This window comes from Crotalus tigris, unplaced genomic scaffold, assembly GCF_016545835.1.
Source record: "Crotalus tigris isolate CLP2741 ecotype Arizona unplaced genomic scaffold, ASM1654583v1 scf7180000024432.2438137, whole genome shotgun sequence".
NCBI lineage: Eukaryota > Metazoa > Chordata > Lepidosauria > Squamata > Viperidae > Crotalus > Crotalus tigris.
Genome location: NW_024100599.1, coordinates 296,502 through 317,155, shown reverse-complemented (window position 1 = coordinate 317,155; position 20,654 = coordinate 296,502). Strand labels below are relative to the sequence as shown.

The 20,654-nt window shown below is 34.5% G+C and overlaps 1 protein-coding gene across 6 annotated transcripts; it reads right to left on the bottom strand.

Annotated features, from left to right (window-relative positions):
• Positions 1-419: 419 nt before the first annotated feature.
• On the bottom strand, positions 420-18,006 carry CCDC110 (coiled-coil domain containing 110). 6 transcript variants are annotated; one of them, XM_039330751.1, is made up of 7 exons: positions 17,606-18,003; positions 17,375-17,488; positions 15,181-15,233; positions 12,877-12,942; positions 11,571-11,669; positions 7,431-9,399; positions 420-972 (listed from the first exon to the last, which is right to left on the bottom strand). In XM_039330751.1, exons 1-7 carry the CDS (start codon positions 17,625-17,627, stop codon positions 788-790), a joined length of 2,508 nt encoding a protein of 835 aa, XP_039186685.1. In that variant the 5' UTR covers positions 17,628-18,003; the 3' UTR covers positions 420-787. The 6 variants fall into 6 exon arrangements, with proteins under 6 accessions (XP_039186685.1, XP_039186687.1, XP_039186686.1 ...); XM_039330753.1 differs by having other exon boundaries at positions 17,314-17,488; positions 17,606-17,633; XM_039330754.1 differs by lacking the exon at positions 420-972 and adding an exon at positions 4,165-6,365 and having other exon boundaries at positions 17,606-18,006.
• Positions 18,007-20,654: the final 2,648 nt, after the last annotated feature.

Sequence of the window (20,654 nt, the reverse complement as noted above, 5' to 3'; positions counted from 1 at the left end):
ATATGTACACTTGTGCTGAATGTCCACCTATGACTGGCACATTTTCATTCCAATCCAAAGACAAAATGTACCAGTTTTGAAGAGAATGCAATGAAATTTGAGTTTCAGCTGGACTTTAGCGGGATTATTTCTTGAACAGAGTAGTACAGAATTGGACTATTTATAGAATTATTGATAGATTAAAGTGCTTATAATTATTTTAAAATAATATTCCTGACTGAAATACTGCTAATGGTTTATATATTATATTGATACAAGAATTTAGCTGACATCCATTAGCATAAATACAACATATTTTCCCTGTGGAAAAAAACTCTTCTAAAATAATCATCTAAAATATACCTCTCCTTTTGTAATTAAGGCATAGGTACTTTTCATTGATTGAAACTCATATGATTAATCAAGATGTTTGAATAACAAACCTAGTTATTACATTTGTCTTCTTAAAATTCATTTTGCTCTAACTATTAAAATAATAACATATAACAACATTAAGGAGAAATCATTCTTTATTTAAAGAGGTTTAAATGAGGGTTAAAATTAAATTTTAATTTGATCAGAAATGTTATTCTAGTTTGTAATTATATAATACATAGATGAATGAGGTCCTCTTAACCATCTAAAACCACAGATTAACTTCTGCTTCTATGATTAATTTATGATAGTTAATCCAATAGCTATACTTAAGCCGATAGTTAAGCCAATAGTTATTCTTGAGTTGAGTTCTTAAATTGAACAGTTATAAATATATTTCTTTCTTAACGTGTTTGTTCAGAATTTCAAAGCATTAAGGAGCAGAGCAAAAAATACTGCATTTCTTCCACACAATAACAGGAAAGTCCAAGTCATCAGTAATGGTGTTGGAACAGCTGATTGTAAAAGTACTGTGGTGATTCTTGACTTTGCTGTGATTTATCTCTATACTGAGTTCTTCTTCCAGTGTCGTTTGGATTTCAGCAATCTTTCCATACTCTAGCAAATTGTAAATGTTGGGAAAGTGGTTAAAACAAATTAAGTTATAAGGAAATTGCTATCTAGATGTGATTTCTATAGATCTTAGAATATAGTATAAACTTTCCCTACGTAAAGACTAACACAAAGATGCATTGAGAATTTATTCCTAAGTAGCTTTCATGTAGTACACAGAAAGTCTAATAAAATGTAACTTAACAGTCATGGTGTATTCTTACTTCTTAGTTTATAGAAGACATTAATGATCAGAGGTTGCCTTGAAAGATAGAAATAAACAATCTTCACAAAATATGCTTGTGTAAACTCCCTCATGTAAGAATACATTGGTATAAAAAGTGGTATCTGCCAATGGCAATGTTCCAATCTCTACATTCAAAATTTCAAACTAATATATAAAAAAATTAATACAATGATGTAAAATCTCTTTTCCATTCTTTGGAAAATCAAAATTAGATCATAGTCTTTTGATAACTTCCTTCTAAAAATTAATCATTTCATATCTATACTGTTGTCCAATATTCTTTCAAGTTCTTTGCATATACTTGAACTTAAAACCTAGAATTCAATGGTATTTATTCTTAGGAACATGTGCAACATATCAAGTTGAACTAGTTTCCTATTTAATGTGGAGTGGTCCTGATTTGAACGTTGAAATTTTCAGTTCTTCAGATTTGAACATGAACTTAATTTTTTTCTTGAAGATATGAATATAAATGAATTTGCCTTAATTGTTATATGCCCTTCAGCATTTACAGAAAAATATCCTTAAATTTTGGAACAGAGGTATTTAGTTCTGGTTTTGACATGAAACACTCTACTCCTTCTACTTCATTGTGAGATATGGAAACTTCCCTCTATATCTCTGAAGCACAAAAGACAATTATACAAGAGAGTGAAGATAGAGAAAACGTCACCTTTTTCATGTCATAACAATAAGAGAGGAAATGAATGAGTACACTGTATTGGGCAAGGAAAATCAGATAGGCTGTACTGAGCTACTATAAAGTGCAAGGGAATAAGGGCTTCTATACTCTCACAGTATATTTATAAGGGTTGTACTCAATCCAGCACATTATAGAGCAGAAAAAGAGCAAGGAATGTAATTGGGGGAGACAGGAAGACTGAGAGGAGGAAATATCCTTTTTGTTTTAGATGTATTTCAAAATTGTCACGGCATCTGTTCAGTTACTTTTCAAATGTTAGTCAATGGTATATAAACATTTTCATCCAAATAATATTAATGCTGCAATACATTTTCTCTCTCTCTCTCTCTCTCTTTCTCTCTCTCTCTCTCTCTCACACACACACACACATTTTTTCATTTAAGATCTACAAATACATTGAAAATAGTTGCTTCCCTTCAACGAAATTATATGTGTGTATATAAAATTGCCTAAATCCTGGAATTTATCAGATTACCTCTATGGTTTTTTGTAAGTTAAAATTACTTCACAATGCTGTTATCCTAATACATTTTATGAGCCGTGTATGCTAATTTAGGAACTGCATTTTTTGTTAGTAATAGATTTATGGAGCAGACGTAGCTTCTGGAGTGGCAGTTCTGTGTATACATTGACATAGATATCTATAATGAGAAATTTTCTACACATAAGCAGTAATTCATGAAATTGACTCTTGATTCTTGAAACTGATGCTATGCAGATTTCCTAATCCAACTACCAGTAGGTTGAAGGCAATGAAAAAATTAATGTGTATCTAAGAATCTTTCATGGTCCATCATTTAAAGGAAAATAAGTATTCTAAGATACATTTTCATTTAGAACTTTAATTACTACAAAAATCTAATACAAACAAAAAGAAAACAACAAAAAGTGCAAGAAAAAAGGAAAAAAGATAAGAAAATGTAGAAATAAGGAAAGAGAAAATATATAAAACAGTGACTTCCAACCTTTATCACAAGATAAACAAATTCAGTGACTATCCCTTCTAAAGTTACAAATATTTTCATTCCATATCCTATTATCTATAGATAAATCATTAAAACTCAGTCCTGATGTCTGCAGAAAATTTGTAAAGGGATGCCAGAGGTAACAACATATCTTGTTTTAACTTTTGATCAAATAAACCAATTTATATTCCTTCCTTTTATTTCTAACAAAGTTAAGCTTCAATTCGTTCAAATATTGTCATGGGATTTGATTTCATTTTTTTCTTTATTCCATCACATGGAATTCTTCAAGACTTTAACAATCTTCTTTTATAAATCTGGTAGAAAAAAATTATCCACATCACTCTGTCAGCCAATTTCTTTTATAAATATTGTGAACTATTCATTTCTAAATCATTTTCTTGCCATGTCAGCTGTAAAATTCACATGTCCACAGAAGTGGACATAATTATTGACATTTTAGCTATTTCCTGATTCCATTTTTAAAAAAATCTCCTTCAGCATTTTCATTGTTAGAATATTTTGTAGGTTTGTAAATCTTTTTTCTGCCTAAAAACTTTAGTCCTGTCTGATGTCCAGTTTTCAAAATCATGGAATTACTTTCTTTGTTTTACCTTGTAAAAAGCAAAACAGAATCTATTTTCCACAAGAAGCTGTTTGCTCTTTTAATTACTTCCAAAACTTTCTTGTAAAAATTTCACTATTTCATTTTACTTAAAACTCTAGTCTGTTTATAATTTTCTGAGATGAATATCTTTTTTAGCTTTATGCTGCTTATTTCAGATACATTAAATTCTTAAGCTTATGATTAAAACTTTCTTTCATTCAGGCTTGAAGGCAGACTTACCCGGTATTTTCAGTTGTCAGTTCTAAGGTGTCTAATAGATTAGAAATGAAATGAACAATTTCTGAAAGTGATTAGAAAGTGATGTTTGCAGACTTAGTGTCCTTTAAAAGTGTCTGCCCTGGTTGTGAGCAAGATGATTAATACTGTTGTCTCCAAGAACTCAAACCCATAGAAAACTGCTGTTCTGCTGTCTCTTCATGAGGAGCAGCCATCTGGAGCACATGTGGTCAATCATCTATCCTCTCCTTATTTGGAGACGTTCCAAGGAACTGGTCTATTCAGTAGTTCCTTAGTCTTTGCCATAGTCATCAGCTCTTTACTTCATTATCCTTTCCCAGAATTTTCATTAAAAAATATGAAAAAGTAACACCCTTCTATGTTTAATATATTAAATTACTTCAATTATAAGATCAATAAATTAGAAAGACTATATTAGTACATTAGAAACAAATATGTATTTTTTAAAAATTGCATAATTACAAGCCAATTTTCTTGATATAGATTTTGTTGATGGTAATAAATGTGAAGCTGGATAAGAGATATAGCAGTTAAACAGTAAGGGTGGGAAGATCTGTGCTGGAACACAAATAGACAAGTAAATAGACAAGTAAATGAGAAACCAAGGAAGTTCATTATTAAAATTCCAAATGTGGAAAAAAAATCCAGATTTTAATTACAGTATACTACAAAAACACTGTGTTCATAGAATACTGAATATATAAATACTAACAAAATATAAAATGGTTGCTTCTGTAATCTGTCTTAAGAAGGGTATATACATTTAGTTCTATCTTAGTTCTGTATTAGTTTCCCAAACTTCAAACGCATTAAATTTGCTGAAAATTCTCATGTGGTGAGTGATAGGAAATATAGTTGTTTGTGACACTGAGAAATCAGTGTGTAGTTTAGCTGACATAATTGTGATAAGATAATTTAGATCTGGTTAAATTTCAGCATCACTAGATTTATACATATAAATAAGGTTGGGCAAAGTTGCAGCTATAAACATAGGATAGAATAATCTGAATGCCAACAATGAGAATGTTCTCAGTTTTTGGAAATTGTTGAAAAGGGATTTGAAAGATTGGGAACAATTTGTTCATATGAGTGTCTGTTTTAGAGTACTTGGATCTTAAGAGTTCAGCAACCCCAGTAACCTAATAATATCCTTGCCATGTTCATGCAGAACTTATGGTTGCCCACATCTCTCTTTTTAAATAAGGAAAGGTAAGAGAAACATTTGAATGTATTGTGTTACAATATGGATAGTGGAGGTGTGAAAATCAGCCCTGATCATATTGTTTTGATTTAAAAAGCTAATCCAATTTGATCGTTTGTGCCAATCATTAACATTTAGATTGATTCAGATAGAACGATTCAAAATAAATAACTGATTCAGTTTGGATTTCTGAATCTGAAACATTCTGTTTCTGCACATGTGTAGCAGCATCTAAATAATTCAATTTTTTCAGTGATTTAATTTTTTTTTAATTCAGAAAACTGAAGTAGTTTTCTTTGATTGAACTGTCAGCAAATCAACTTTTGGAATCAAAGTTTCATCCACCTCTTCTAGATAATTCCTGCCTTTAACAAAAAGCCTATTGTGTTAATGCAGTAATTGTTTTAGCTTTAGCAACAAACTTGCTTTTTTATGCACATGTGCTGGATCAATGTAACCCTGACCAGAACATATAGATCTGTATGTTAGAATGTTTGGCATTTATAGGGTTAAGCGCCATCTCCTTAAGAGATGGCTTATGGGTAATGTACTTTAGCTATTCAGTGAATCCCATGTTAACAAGTCAGTAGGAGGGGCTACTAAGTTCATCACAGGATATCCTGGCAAGGTGCCAGCTCGTGTTTAATTGTCTTTGTGCGAAACCAACCATGCCACACGCATGGACATTGTCTGTAACAAGGCTAAAGTGAATATAGAGAAATTACTGATTTTACCTACAAAGATGGACAATTATGCAACATCCAGATGAAACTATATAACCATGAGTTCTGCAAGTATTCCTGGATTAAATATTTGTTTAAAACCATCTTCGTTGAGTTATCTGTCTGGTTTTGAATTGCAAAGCATCTCAGTTCAGGATCCAGAATAACACATGTATATGGAAGTATATCCCATAAAACTCAATGGTGCTCACTTTTCATTGGTCATGAAAAAGATTCTGTAGAAAATATTTTCATCAGTTATAAGGATATTATTATTATATTAGTTGATCTGACCATCAATTAATTGGATAGAGCTACAATGCTCTCATATAATATTATGTATACTTTTTTGGAAATAGTATGTCGTTGATACGTTTCTAACGTATGCATTTTTTAATATATGGAAAAGTAATATTTGGGTTTCTTCAAGGAGTTATTAGGATTTGATACAAGATAATTTAGCTTCTTCCTGTCCATTATTAACATTTACTAGTATTTGTACTATTCCATCACTCAAAATGAAAAAAAAAAAACATGTGAAAAGTCATTGTTCTTGATTATCTCTGGAACATTTAAAAAGTTATCATAAAGCTTAAAGAAAGTGGTAGAAATTAGATAAGAGTTTTAAACAGGTTTCAAAGATGTTTTATTATAGTGTCATTGAAGGATTGATTGATGGAGTTTGCCTGGAGCTGCCTAGAAAAAAAGACAGTGTTCTTTACAAACAAAATCAAAGGAGGCAATTTGTGATAGCAACAAATCTATACACCAATACTGCTAAAAAGTTATCCAAGCTAGGAACGCTTCCAACTTTTTATCAATATTAACAATTATTTCTAAACAATAGTTCTCAGTTACATTCACATGCCTTCTAATGATTAAAATACGGGGTCTATTCCACATTCACTTCAGTAGGTCATCTAAAACTCTTTCTTGCCAGAAACTGTAAATTTAAGTAGAATTAGAGCTTTATCTCTTACAAAATATTGACTGGTTACTTTTGTGACTTTACTTCCCTAATTTAAAATGCTTTTAGATATATATATAAAGGTCAATATGAATATACTTACATTTTTAGTTCTCAATATTGGATACACATGAAAATGTCTAAAGTTTGAGAGTTTGTAGAAAACAGTCCATAAAGCCTTCTTATTCATCCTTTTCTGTCTGGCTAAAGGAGTATAGTGTAATACCTGGCTAAATCTCCCACTAAAGGTCATGGTTGGTTCACCATGATTTGCCTGTACATTTGTATGCATCAGAACAGAAAAGGATGAGCATTTGTATGCATATGAATGGAAAAGGTTCTGCTGAATATGATGCTGAGCCCCTTCAGCTTGATATATTGATATTGGCACTGGTTTCCTCACAGTTATAGTTTAAATATTTTGTTCTTCTCTAAGAACAATTTATTTAATTGTTTAATTTAATAATATTTAATTTAATAATTTAATTTAATTAATTAATTATTCAACTTAATTTAACTAAGAATTTAACCTAAAATAGATTTTTAGCAATAGCAGTAGCATTTAGGCTTATATACTAGCCCATAGTGCTTTACAGCACTCTCTGGATGGTTTATAATGTCAGCATATTGCCCCCCAACAATCTTCCTGACCTCGGAAGAATGGAAGGCTGAGTCAACCTTGAGCTCTGTCATAATCGAATTCCAGGCTGTAGGCAGAATTTGCCTGCAATACTACACTTTAACCACTGTGTCATGAGGGCTCTTAAAATTATATATTGTATAGCAAAACTTACCTGGTAGATCGCGCATTAAAGAAATACGTTGATACCTAGATATTTCTTCACAAATTTGAGTAGAATCTATAGAGAAATCATTTTGCTTCTGACTTCTGGATTTGCACTCATGCTTATATTGTTCATTGACCAAAGTAGTAACTTGCTCTTTGAGGTTAGCATTGTTCTTTTGAAGACGCTGTGCTTCAAACTTTAGTGCATCTCTTTCATTCTCTATGGAACGTGTTACATTTTCTTTTAGTAAGACTGTTTCACTCAGTTGTCTTATTTTATGCTTGCATTCATAGGTTTCCTGTTTAAATACATTCAGCTGCTTCTTGAGAACCTTGTTGTCTTCTGTAATGGTAGTTATCATGGTTCTTAGTCGGTCACATTCTCTTTCAGTATTGGATAAAGTAGTTTTCAAAACTCCACTTTCTATTTTTGCATTTTTACGTTCAGTTAGAAGCTTTTCCTCAACTTGAGCTCTGTCTGACTGGGCATCCTGGAGTTCTTTCTCCAATACTTTTTTAGAACTCAGTGCCACATGTAACGTTTTATCAGAATTCAGTTTTTCATCTTTAAATGACTGTAACATCCTAAGAACAGCTTCCATATCTGATACTGCAATCTTCTCATTTTCTTTCAGTTTTTGTATCTCATTCTGTTTTTCTCCAAGCTCTTTTCCTAACAATTGTTTTTCTTCTTTAAGTTGGCAGATATCATCTCCCAATGTCTTTTTTTCTTCTTGAAGTACTAAAACTTTATTTTCCAAAGATCCTAAGGTTGCAATAAGATTACTTTTTTCTTTTGAGAAAATAGCCAAACTTTCCTGGGCTTTTTGATCTTTCTTCTGAAAATAATTTACATCTCTCATTATCCGCTGATTTTGATCATATAGCTGATCCTGCTTTTCTTCCAGTGCTAACTTTTGCTGTTGAAGTTCTTTGCATTTCTTCAGTAATCGCTTTAGTTCTTTCAGGCATTCCTTGCTGTCTCCATCTGATTTAACTAATTTCTCTTGAAGGTTATTATTCTCATCATGCAATTCCTTAATTTGATTCTGATATTTTGAATTTTGCTCTGTCAGACACTGTATAACATCAGTAAGAGGTTTCATTTGAGTCTTCATATCTTCGTGTAGAACCATCTCTTTTTTCTGACCATGGTCAGACTCTCCCAAGGGCAAGTGTAAAAGTCTACGGCTTTCAGCATAATCATCAGGTACAGAATTTATATCAGAGAATTCCAGATCCACATAGTTTTGAAACTCTTGATTTGACTTAAGCAGTTGTGTTTCATTTTTTTTAAGCATCTTGGAGAACATCATGAGATGTTCTTTATTCTTATATTTGTCCTTGCATGCTGTTTTCAGTGTACTTTGATAATTTTCTGAAGATGAGGGAGTGAGTGCTTGAAATGCATCTGCTGAGCCCTCCAGTTCTGAAAACCTCCTCAATTTAAAATCATAATTTGACATATCTACTACTTTTTCTATTAAATCCTGTTCTGATAAATAACCAGAATCATTGTCTTTGCCACAGACATTGTTAGAGTTCTGAAGTTCAAGGAAATGTGACAATTCATGTCTAGTAGCCTTTTTATCTTCCTCTTTTAAATCTTTGAAAGGACTTACATTGTCTGATAAAGATTCTTTCCTTTCATAATTATGGAATACTGTAGAGGGTTTGTGTTCATTGTAATTTTTTAATAGTCTAAGATGTGCCATCTTTTCTGAGCCCAAACCAATGTATGTTGGAGAAAAAGTGTTGTTGCCAAAATTCTTAATGTAATCATCATTTAAAGAGAGAACAGCTTTGTTCCGAGATTCTTGGGTATGGTTTTCTGATATTCCAGTTATTTTGTATTTGTTTAGAATCCTGTTTTTAAATTCAGAGCTCAACTTGTTTTCTGAATCATGACTAGTATCAGATTTCTTATCAGGATGAAGCTGCTTCTTAAAATAAAGAGCTTCTTGATATTCTCCTGGCTGAAACAAAGGGAAAAGTAGCATATCAGAAAATTATTCAGTGCTTAAGAAACAATGTTTAGTAATGCTGATAGGTTGGAGACAATAGCTGCTTTTAAAATCTTTAAAAATATTTAAATTTCTCCCTTGCAAAAAAATACATAAAGGTATGAAGATTATGTCTTTTTCCAGTTATCCGTATATTTGTTAATAATTCTTTAAACTATTTTAAATTATGATGCTTTTTCTAGTTTTTAACTTCTATTATTTCCCTTTTCTTTGCCTTACCATTGTACATGTGTGTTTTTTATGGTAAGAATGTTTAAAGGATTTCTTTTAATAATTATGTTGTCTACCTTTCAGGGAATTTTGTAAGTGCTGGATGGAAATGAATAGGAATTCATGGAATTTATCATTTCTATTTTCTTGAGCATTTCCTAGACCAGGGGTAGGCAACCCAAAACACTCAAAGAGCCACTTGGACCCGTTTCCCACCGAAAACAAAACACTGGGAGCCGCAAAACCCTTTTGATATCTAAAATGAAGATAACACTGCATATATCCTTTTTTACCTTTATTATATTATATATATGTATATGTATATCTCATAAAGGTAAAAAAGGATATATGCAGTGTTATCTTCATTTTAGATGTCAAAAGAGTCTCTTTGTCTGTCTCTGTCTCTCTCCCCTCCCTCCCCCTCTCTCTTTCCTCTCTCCCTCCCTCTCTCCCTCTCTTTCTCTTTCTCTCTCCTTCTCCCTCTTTCTCTCTCCTTCTCTCTCTCATTTTCTCTTTCCTCTCCCTCTCTCTCTTTCCTCTCCCTCTCTTTCCTCTCTCTTTCCTCTCCCCCTCTCTCTTTCCTCTCCCTCTCTCTCTATTTCTCTCTCTCTTTTTCTTTCCTCTCCTTCTCTTTCCTCTCCCCCTCTCTTTCTCTCCCTCTCTCTCTCCCTCTCTCTTTCTTTCTCCCCCCCTCTCTTTCTCCCTCCGATCTTCTGCTCCCCTGGCAAGCTGGCTTCAAGCTGTTCTCCAACAAGCTGACACACATTTTTATTGGGCTAGCTCAGGGGTAGGCAACCTCGGCTCTTTTATGACTCATGGACTTCAACTCCCAGAATTCCTGAGTCAGCATAGCTGGGCTAGCTTGCTCTCTCCTGCCCTTCCTGCTTCCTGCAGAGACGCAGCAAAGGAAGGAGCCCTGCCCAATAAGCTTGTCAGCTCGTCGGAACAGGGTGAGGTTACTCTCTTTTTTACACAGAGAGAGAGGGGGGGGGGAGAGAGAAGCTCTGTCTCTGTCTTTGCAAATGGCAGAGGAGGCTGGGAGCTGCAGGGGAAGGCTCCAGAGCCGCAGGTTGCCAACTCTGTGTCCTAAACAATAGATTTATTTACATATCACTTTGAGCTACAATGTGTTTTTTAAGTACAGAATATAAGTACTGTAGTTGTTAAACATCATTTTGAGGCAGATTGTTCCATTGGTGAACAGCTCTGTATGTAAACAAACTGTTGCATCATTTTTCCTCATGTCTAACTGATTAGAGGTTTCAGGGAAATGATTGAAGCAGCTAGTCTTTTGCCCCAATATAGTTAGTGATGATTGTATTGCAAAATATGATTAAAGAGTGTTTTGTTTAACTGTTGGAAGAACTAGTCTTTATTCAGTTTGCTTAATTTCCCTCTTATTTTTTTTTACACATATACATCTCTTTCTTAAAACAAGAGGCTCACATTAGTTCCCAGAAGTTTCTTCTTCAGTTATTATCCACACTAACACCTGCTGAGATTTAACAGAATAACATTTGGGTTTTTTTGACCAAGCACTCTCTGGATTAATATGCTATAATAGTAGTCATTTTGTATTATTCTTAGGACTCATTGTACTAATACACAGTGATTTAAAGGGACAAATTAACTACAAAATTAATGAGCAATTTATTAACCTTTGTAATTATTAGGCTGCCACAACCACAGCAGAAGATATGAAAAAGAATTGGATTATTCAGGACAATTTAAAGCATTATGCTACAACGTTTTATATAGAACTACATACTACATACAAATGCATGTTTGGATTAAAAGTGATGGATGAATGATTCCAAGGGATTGGAAAAAGTTTGATTCTTAGTTTTTCCAGAACAACAGTACATAGCTTTTAATACACAAAATGTTAGTAAGAAAAAAAAGAAGAAGCATACCGTAGAAATGTTGATAGATGTGGTGGGGAAAAGTAAATTGTCTGGACTTTTCATATCAGTTATATTTTTATTAAGTATCTCATGAATTTCAGTTTGAACCTGAATAAACGCAAATAAAGAATTAAACTCTCCTGAATTCCTTTTACTATTTGAATTATGATTGTAAGCTATTCTGATATGCATTTTTGTTTAACTCTGCCAATTTAAAAGTAAATCTTACTGAATTCAGAGAGACTCAGCCTCAAAGAAATTACCTGGTGCTCTGTTGGGTGAACAGTAATGATATTTCTGACTACACAATATATTCTATGTAGAAATTGATACATTTGACAATAAATGCTCATAAACATAACATACAAAACTTTTCCTAAATAAAACCACATTTTTTTCTAGCTTCTGTACTAACCACATTTGATAAGAATGTAAAGTTTGGAAGTAGAGCAGTTGGGACCACCTGCTGGGGAAAAGCCCTTGAAGCAACTGCTCTGCTCTTCCAGGACAAGGTGATACAGTAAATTTAATGCTTTGAGAAAGAGAGATTTTTTTTCTTTTTCTTTTTTGCCCTAGCAGACTTGGTCTGGCCCCTATTCTGAATGCTTTACATGGCTCTTGTTTTGAATTCCATTTCCTTTTGCCATCTGCTTCAGGCTAATGGACTGTGGGTTACTCCTTATTTAGAAATGGGCAGTTCAATGCCAGATGTGTATAAGAAGAGTCTTGAGAACACAAAATAATCTAGAGAAAGCTGTGATCAATTATGCTCAGGAACTGCTTGTGGGCTTTATATATATAGGAATCTGACTGACTGATATGATGTAGTAGAATGGGTGTAGATAGAAACTAGTCTTGATTTACCAATGTATTTGATCTAAGAAAACAAAAATCAGGGTATTGTATTAGGAAAAAGAAAGAAAGTGATCTTTATTCCATATCTTTTCAGTATCACCTTTCATTAATATCAGTGCTTTAAGCACATATTTGACTTCCTCTCAGTATAACCTGTTATGGCAATCCAATTTGGAGACATTTATCACAAACTGAGGAAGCCAGTAATTCCCTTCCCTCCTAAGGAATTAAATTAAGAAAAAAACAAAGATTGAATTTGCAATGGAAAAAAGCAGGGGAAATGGGACTCCAAGTACAATACAAGAACATAACAATTTAGAAGAATTATTGGGATTTCTCACCCTGTATTGAAGTGTATATATAAAATTGATTACATGTTTATTTTTAATTCACTTCTTATTAAAAATAAATTATCACATATTCTTTTCTTATTTCATGAGTATTTATGAAGCATCCTTACCATGCTTACATTCTCTAAAGTTTGCTGTTGAAGAGTTTGAAATGATTCCAGTTGCTGTTGTAAGATCTACAAGTTGTAAAAATAGGTAATATTCAGCTGGGAGTGTCTATCCTCTTTCCTTACAGAAACCTGTAATCCTGTTTTGTTCTAGTTCTCAAGAAGACAGTGAATTGATACAGCATATTTCATTTTTGTTCTAAAGACTCCTATGTACCTTTCACTGAGCTCAATGTGATTTACTCTAGATAGTTATGGACAGAATTGCAGATAGAAAAATGTAAAACACTAAAAAGAGAGTAATTAGTGTGTGTGTGTGTGTGTGTGTGTGTGTGGTGGGGGAGGGGGTATGAGCAAAAAAAGAGAAAAATATGTATATGTATGTGTGTGTTATAAGTCACATTGCCATCTATCAATATTCTTGCAAAGCATCTTCCTCAAAATTTTCCAGTCTATATATAGTTATTCAAATAATTTATCTAGGTCAGGGGTAGGCAACCTTGGCGCTTTTATACTTGTGGACTTCAACTCCCAGAATTCCTGAGTCATCATGGCTGGTTCAGGAATTCTGGGTATTGAAGTCCACAAGTCACTGATCTAGGCTAAAAGCACACAGTAAATTTAGTTACTTTGCTTTGTAGTTAATTACCCACTTGAGACTTATTTATGGAATAGATTAACTTATGTCTTAAGATATTCTACTCTTAGTATTAAAAATATGTTTAAAAGTTTTTGATGTTGAGGCCATGATCAGTCTTTGAGGTGGGAAATAAGCTGGGCTATTCATGTAATTGCTCCAATGCTCTCTGTCACTACATAGAGATGGATAGTTCTCTGGGAACTTCTTGGCCATAAAATAGCAGGAGAAATATATGATATGACAACAAATAAAAGCTCATGATTAAATTCAACAGAACACAGGTTGGACTATATTTTGGAGATACCACTGTGATGATGGCAAATAAACCATTCTATCAGAGCATCCATATAGCAAGCCTTTAAATTCTTTTTTTATTCTTTTTTTGTTTGTATTGGTTTATATTGTAGTTGCAATCTTTAATAAAATTATTATTAAAAGAGAGTAACCAACTTAGATATAATATCTAAGTAAAGTAGCTATACTGCTACAAAACCTGCCAGCTCCATGAATGGACTGTTTTAAATGTGATTGCCCACACTCAGCTCCAGATCTGGAAACAAATCACACATATTCAACACTATGAAATTTAAAATAAAATTCTTACTAGGATTAATTCATCTATTCTGCCTTGAACTTTTCAAACCCCACAAAATATGAAAAAGAACTGACAGTTTTGTCCCCAATGCTTCCCTCAGCCCTAAAACACCTTGTTTTTCAAAGTGTGACCTGTGCTATAAACAATGTTGCCTGCCTTTACATGGATTTGCTCATTGGAAATCATGTGATGTTTTAATAATTACATTTATTCTAATAAATAGTACTTTTTCATTTTAATGTAAAATGTTGGTGCTAGAATTTTGCTTTGGACAAAGTGCTGAAGACAATCCGTACAGTATACTGAATCAGCTGGACTGGCTGTCAGTATAAGTGTAATTCAAGGTGTTATTTGTCAACTTTGAAATGTTTAAGCATGTCTTCCTATATGAATCAGCCTTTTAACTCCTGTGCCGCTATTGTATCTGTTGCTGATAACATGCTCGCTATGTTGAACTATCTGCCCCAAAGTGCTAACTAGATTAAGCTTTTCTGGATCCATGTTCTGCCAACTTTGCTTTTTACTGCTTAATTATATGTCTTTGCTGCTGGATCAGCTGTTTCAAATGTTTGTTATTGGTATCTGTTGTAGATTTAAATTATGTTTGGTAAAGTTCTGCAGCTTTTTTTGGAAGAAGTAAAGGAATTATACATTTTAATTAATAAGTCAGAATATAGACATGGATAGGAGCTGCCAATTTATTAAGTTCTAACTTATGAATTATTTTATAATGTCTTCAAATCAGGCTATTTTTTATTTATTTTTGCTACATATGGATTGCATTTCTTCCCAAAAGTTATTAAAAAGGAGCAGAACACACCAAACAAAATAATAAGAATAAAAACCACCACCACCACAAAGGAATAAAGGTAAAATAGAATTTCTTGCTACCAAGTCATTAATTTGTTATTTCCTATTTTGGGGTCTAGCTATGTTGGTTTCATGCCCCATAATTCCCAGCAAACATGGCCAAATTATATTAATTGTAATCCAACATATTTGGAGCTACAAGATTAGGGAAGTTCAGAAAAACATAGTCTTTATCCTTACTATTCCAAGGAGGTAAGCTTACTTCCAATGCTGATTGTGGTTGGAGCTGACCATCTCTTCCTGAAGTTAATATTTCTAAAAAATCAAAACAACAAATCCTGCATATGTAATGTTTAGAGAATTTAAATATTAAGCAAGAAGCCTGCAGGGAACATTAAACAGAAGAACTCAGTTCAGTGCAGAAAGTTTAGTACGTATATTTTGTTTGCTAAATGCATATTAAAAAATAGTTCCCAAAATCTGAGATCCATTCCTATATAGATCCAATTCTTTTGAACAAAATATCTTTGAATTAATACATTACACTGGTACAGTATATCAGGCTGCTAATGGGAGGTATAAATGTCAGACATCAGCATGTGCCTTAAACTTGCTGTCTCTTCATTGATATCATATATCTATGTGTTGGATGTTCCATAATTACAAACTACAATATCACTTTGACCAGAGTTGTCAACTTGCTGCTTTGAAGGATAATGAGCTTAAAATATATATAAAAAAGTCTTCCTGCAAGTTAAGTCTTTGTTCTCATGTTTTTAGATTGTTCCCTGAAACAGCCATTAGGTAGAGGCACCAAAAGTCACACACTTTCTGTAGGTATTTTAATAAGAGATATAGTTCAGGGGCAGAACAACCTTTCATGCCAATCTAAATCTAGTTTTCTACACATATCCAGTCAGATCAGCTACTTAGCTTCAACTGACAGTTCCTTTGATTGTAGTCTTTCCTTGCAGCCTGTATCCTGACTGCTGTTTTTGCACCCAAATGACATTCAAGATCTCTACATTGAATCTCTGTGTGGTTAGTTTATTGTTGCATGAACACAAAGCACTTGATTAACCAAGGCTTAAGTTAACCAATGGTTGACACACCAATGTGTGATGCAGAAGACCAAACAACTGAATACAGTATATACTAGATCAGTTTTTTCACATTTGGCAACTTTAGAAAGTGTGGATTTCTACTCCCAGAATTTTTCAACTGCATGGAGAATTCTGGGAGTTGAAGTCCACCAATCTTAAAGTTGCCAAGTTTGAAAAACACACTGTATTAGATGATGGGTGCCGGGTTCATGAAAAGCTGCTAGCTTGGCCTCCTAAATATAATAATACAGTAGGACATAACATCATTCAACAGCCAAAGAAAAGCAGTTGCGGGGAGCATCTATCACTTTTTCTGATCCTGTAATCCCTTAATTTGGGGGTAGAGTCAGGATGACTGAATGCAGCTGAGTTCCATTTATTGGCCAGATGCCCTTCCTGATGCCAATGTGGAGTTTGCAGCAGGTATTTTCTCTTTGTATCCTGAGAGAAACATCTGCCACTACCTAGGATTGAAGTCTCAACCTTCCAAGTGGGAGGTAAATGTTCTTCATCACTAGGCCACCATGCCACTGAGGGGAGCATGCATCATTCATCCTGCCCAAAAGATTTTATAAAATAAGATCTAATGCCTGGGTGGGTTTTATCTCATTTTCTGAAACCAAAAGTGGAAAGTAAAAATGACATGCTAGTAATAACACAAAAAATATCAATAGCAGGGTCAGCGTTTATTAAATTATGAAAAGTTGGCATTCTCAGTGGGGAATTTCCTTTTCTAGAACAACCCCAAGGCCAGTGAAGTTCCCAGTCTCCAGACCCTTTGGAAGTTGGTAAAAAGACGATTGTCCCAAAGCCAGGAATGCTATATTAATTATAGTTTTATCAAATATTGTTCTATAACATATTTTTGCTATTATGTGTTATTGCTGTTATTGCAGTGGGTGCAGCTATTGGTGCCTTGCTTGGTTTGAAAGGTTTCATCAGTTCATATATAAACAAAACTGACCTTGGAGTTAATTTAGAGTTTTTTCCAGCGCACAATATTTCTGAATATTCAAAAGCTGACATTATTGCAAAAGTTAGCCCTACTGGGATACTTTTATACACATATATAGGAATATTAAATGAAACCAGTCACAAATAATAATATACTAACTTAATAATTTTAGTTTGTTTATGACCTGAATGTTTAAATTTCTACCAGTTTTAGATTCTGAATCTAACTGTAGATTATCCACACATAAGTGATATGGTGGCATAAAATGGGAAATATCCCTGTATCATCCCAAAGAGGGCAAGCATGACACTGTCTTCCATCATGGACAGAAACTTGCCTTGCCCATCACCTCTGTAGCACATCTGTAGTGACTGCAGCTGGAGGAGGAATGTGCTTACTTGGACCCCCTGGATTTCGGCTCCCCAAAGCTAGGGTCTTCCTGGACAGCACGAGCTCCTCTCCTTCCCGCAGGCAACCAGAGTGGGCTGGTTCTTCTTGGTCTCCCCGCGTCCCTGCAACAGCCTCCGGATTATGAAACGACGCCCTGCGTTTGAAGCGAAAGGAATCCCCCTCCCGCTCGATCGCCCGCCAGCTTTTTCACCCACCAGGCGGCGCCGCGTCTAACTCACGAGAGTGAAATCTGGCTCTCATCTTGTGTCGCGTCCGCCCACGCGCAACTCCTCACATTCAAACGCTGATGCGCAAACCGTCACTCGGCCCAAAGCTACCTGTCGTTGCCTGGCAACGAATTTCCCTGGAAACGTCGGGAGGGGATAAGGCGGGCGGGAAGGTGCGGTTGGTTGTCCTTCGGAATCCTAGTCGCCTCGAGAAGGACGCAAGTGTTTTGAACGGGGATTACCCTTCCTGAAAAGGTCCGGTTGTCTCCGATTAGCTTTAATAAAGCTTTAATAAAAGTTAATGCCCGAAGATGCAGCATTTGCGTGGGTTGTTTGTTCTCTTCCTTGAGCTTTTCTACATCAAAAGGCAGTAAAAGTATTTTTCCAATTTGCACCCGGCCATATATGGTAATGTGCAGGCGTCCTTGACCATCTTAAAATCTATATAGGGTGTGCAAAATAAAGAAAAAAATGCCAGAGTGGGCTGCTTATTTCCTAAATATGAGACAACCGGACAATTTCACAGTAAGCTTACACTGAAAGTAAAGTGGAATGAAATAGAATAACATAGAATAAAATGAAGAATAAAGTAGAATAATAATAATGATGATGAAAAAAAAATCATTATTCAAGTAAAATGATGTGTCTTGCATAATTCCTGGAAGAAAGCTGTGTTAGCAAAAGCTGTGTTAACTGACCCAATGCACATTTAGAAACATTGTATAAAGTAAAACTGCCTTCATTGTATTCCCATGAGAAATGAACCTAACATGTGAGAAACTAACTGAATGATATACAATGTAAGATTCCATGTGTGCTCCCTTTGTTCCTTAGAAAGGGGAGAGCTATAAAGATTGCAGTTTGGAACCGCCCCCCTGTTCAGAATTTTGCTGTGTTAAATCGGCTTCTGAACCTTGCGCAAAATAAACCTCTGTTTCACCCTCTGGAATTTGTAAAAGTCCTTTCGTTTTCCACACGAAAATGCTAAAATAAATAAATGAATTGAAAAGAAAATCACCCTCCAAATCATTGCAAATCATCTGGTATTGTTGTCGCCCAAAAAATGATATGGATATCCTGTGAATTCACCAAGAGTCGAGCTTGATTCAAAAGCGATTGGTTCATTGGTTCAGATGGAGCAAATGGGTGTAAGGGGTTTAGTTCCATCATGTATTTTTTTTAAATAAAGGGAAAGTAAAGGTAGAGTTGTTTTAAGTTTTTATATTATGATCTTTAATTGTGTTCATTCCAAACAAAATACTGCTTCCCAAACAAAATATTAGACTCAAAAGTGCCCCTCCCCCAAGTGCCAAAATAGCATCAAATAAAAATGGAAGAAACCAAATCAGGAATTTTCTTGAAAAAATTTACAACAGTTTACCTGCTTGAAGAGAAAAGAAAACGGTGGTGGGGAGTGTCTCCAGGAGTCAGCTCCAAAGAAAAAGAGAGCTGAAAAATGAAAACAAATAGCTAATGTTCCTTATTCATGTATAAAACCTTTTTTTGGTTTTAAAAGCAGAACTGTAAGATGAATATGCACTTCAAGGATAGCACTGATTTAAATGTTGATATAGTTTGAAGGTAACCCCACTTCCCCCTTTTTATACAAGAATACACTCCAATCTTTTTGACTCAAGAAAAAAAAGACCTTTTAACAATGCTCCATTGCACTTTTGTTGGCAAAGCAACACCCAAAAGCAACTTTAATATAATTTTATAATCATAAAATAACAATGAAAGAAAAACTAAAAGTCCCACTCTCAATTTTGGGAAGCAAAACTTTTTAAAAATTGTCTGTTGAATTAGCACAACTCAGATAGACATTGTTAGAAGTTAAAAAGCCCTCTACCCCTATAGTAGTCCTCTGAACCCTTAACTGCTGACCAGCCTCAGAATAAACATACAATCCTAACACTTAGACCAGCACCTCACTGACTCCATCAAAGAGCAGGAATCACCCCAGCATAACGGGAGAAGCCAGAGGTGGAATCTACATATATCTGAGGGAGATCTTCTTTTCCGGAGTCCCAAAGGTGCTTTTCATGAGGCAACTGGACTTTCTTATTTTTCCTTGAAGATGTTTCACTTTTCATCCAAGAAGTTCTGCAGTTCTGATGTCTTCAATCAGAACTGAAGAAGCTTCTTGGATGAGAAGTGAAATGTCTTCAAGGAAAACCAAAGAAAGTCCAATTGTCTTTTGAAAAAGCATCTTTGAGACAACCATGACCTGGATGACTGAGAATCTCCATAGACACTTCCTTTCCAGATTTCACACACACCTCAGGATCAAAGTCCAAATCAGGAGCATCCCAAATTGCACATCTGCACAGGAAGAACATATGTTAAAACCAGCATATACACACACCACACCCCCAAGCTCACACCAAGGACCAGTCCCCCACTAAAACCATGTCTCTGGACCCCATTTCCCCCAAAACAAATCTCTTGGTTCTTGGGAATAAAATGAATCTTTTTTTTCACAGTATGTCTGGATTTCATTTTTTATTTGGTTTTGCACCATCCCAGCTTGTGGAACCCCCAAATTATTCTTCTAACAACATGTACTAGCAAAAATCCACCACAGAGAAAAAGCTGACATACAACTTTATGAAAAAGTATAGAGTAAATTTAAAAGGCTTAAAGGCAATTTGTTGCTCTTCTTGTTCAATGCTTAGAGGAGCCAAAGGTAAGTCCAGTTTGGTGGTAACCGCCAGGTAAGTCTTACATGGAGGAAGTGCCTTTGGCCATCCATATATGGTTCTGTAACACAGTTACCAGAGAACTGAGGTCACAGCATTGAGCACTAATGCCATTAGGATTTTCAGGAACTAGGGAGAGGGATCAGACCTTTTCATCTTTTCAATGAATGGAGATCCAGCATAAGCTCTTCTATAACATGCCTGGGTATTCTTCCTCACGTATGCCCCTAATTATAGATATGGGATATATTTTTGGAAGAACACATCACATTCCCTTCCCCATCAAATAATTATAAAAATAATACTTTAATTTCTTGGTGCAGGGGTTCTATCTCTTATACTAGTGCATAGGATATTGTTAA

Bases quoted from the DNA above. Each gene is read 5' to 3' on its own strand.
- CCDC110 (XM_039330751.1), bottom strand. From the start codon at position 17,627: ATGAGAGCCAGATTTCACTCTC. The intron at 17,489-17,605 runs GTGAGTTAGACG...AGGCTGTTGCAG, and splicing joins GAGAGCCAGATTTCACTCTC to GGACGCGGGGAGACCAAGAA. The intron at 973-7,430 runs GTAAGTTTTGCT...ACAATTTGCTAG, and splicing joins TTTAATGCGCGATCTACCAG to AGTATGGAAAGATTGCTGAA.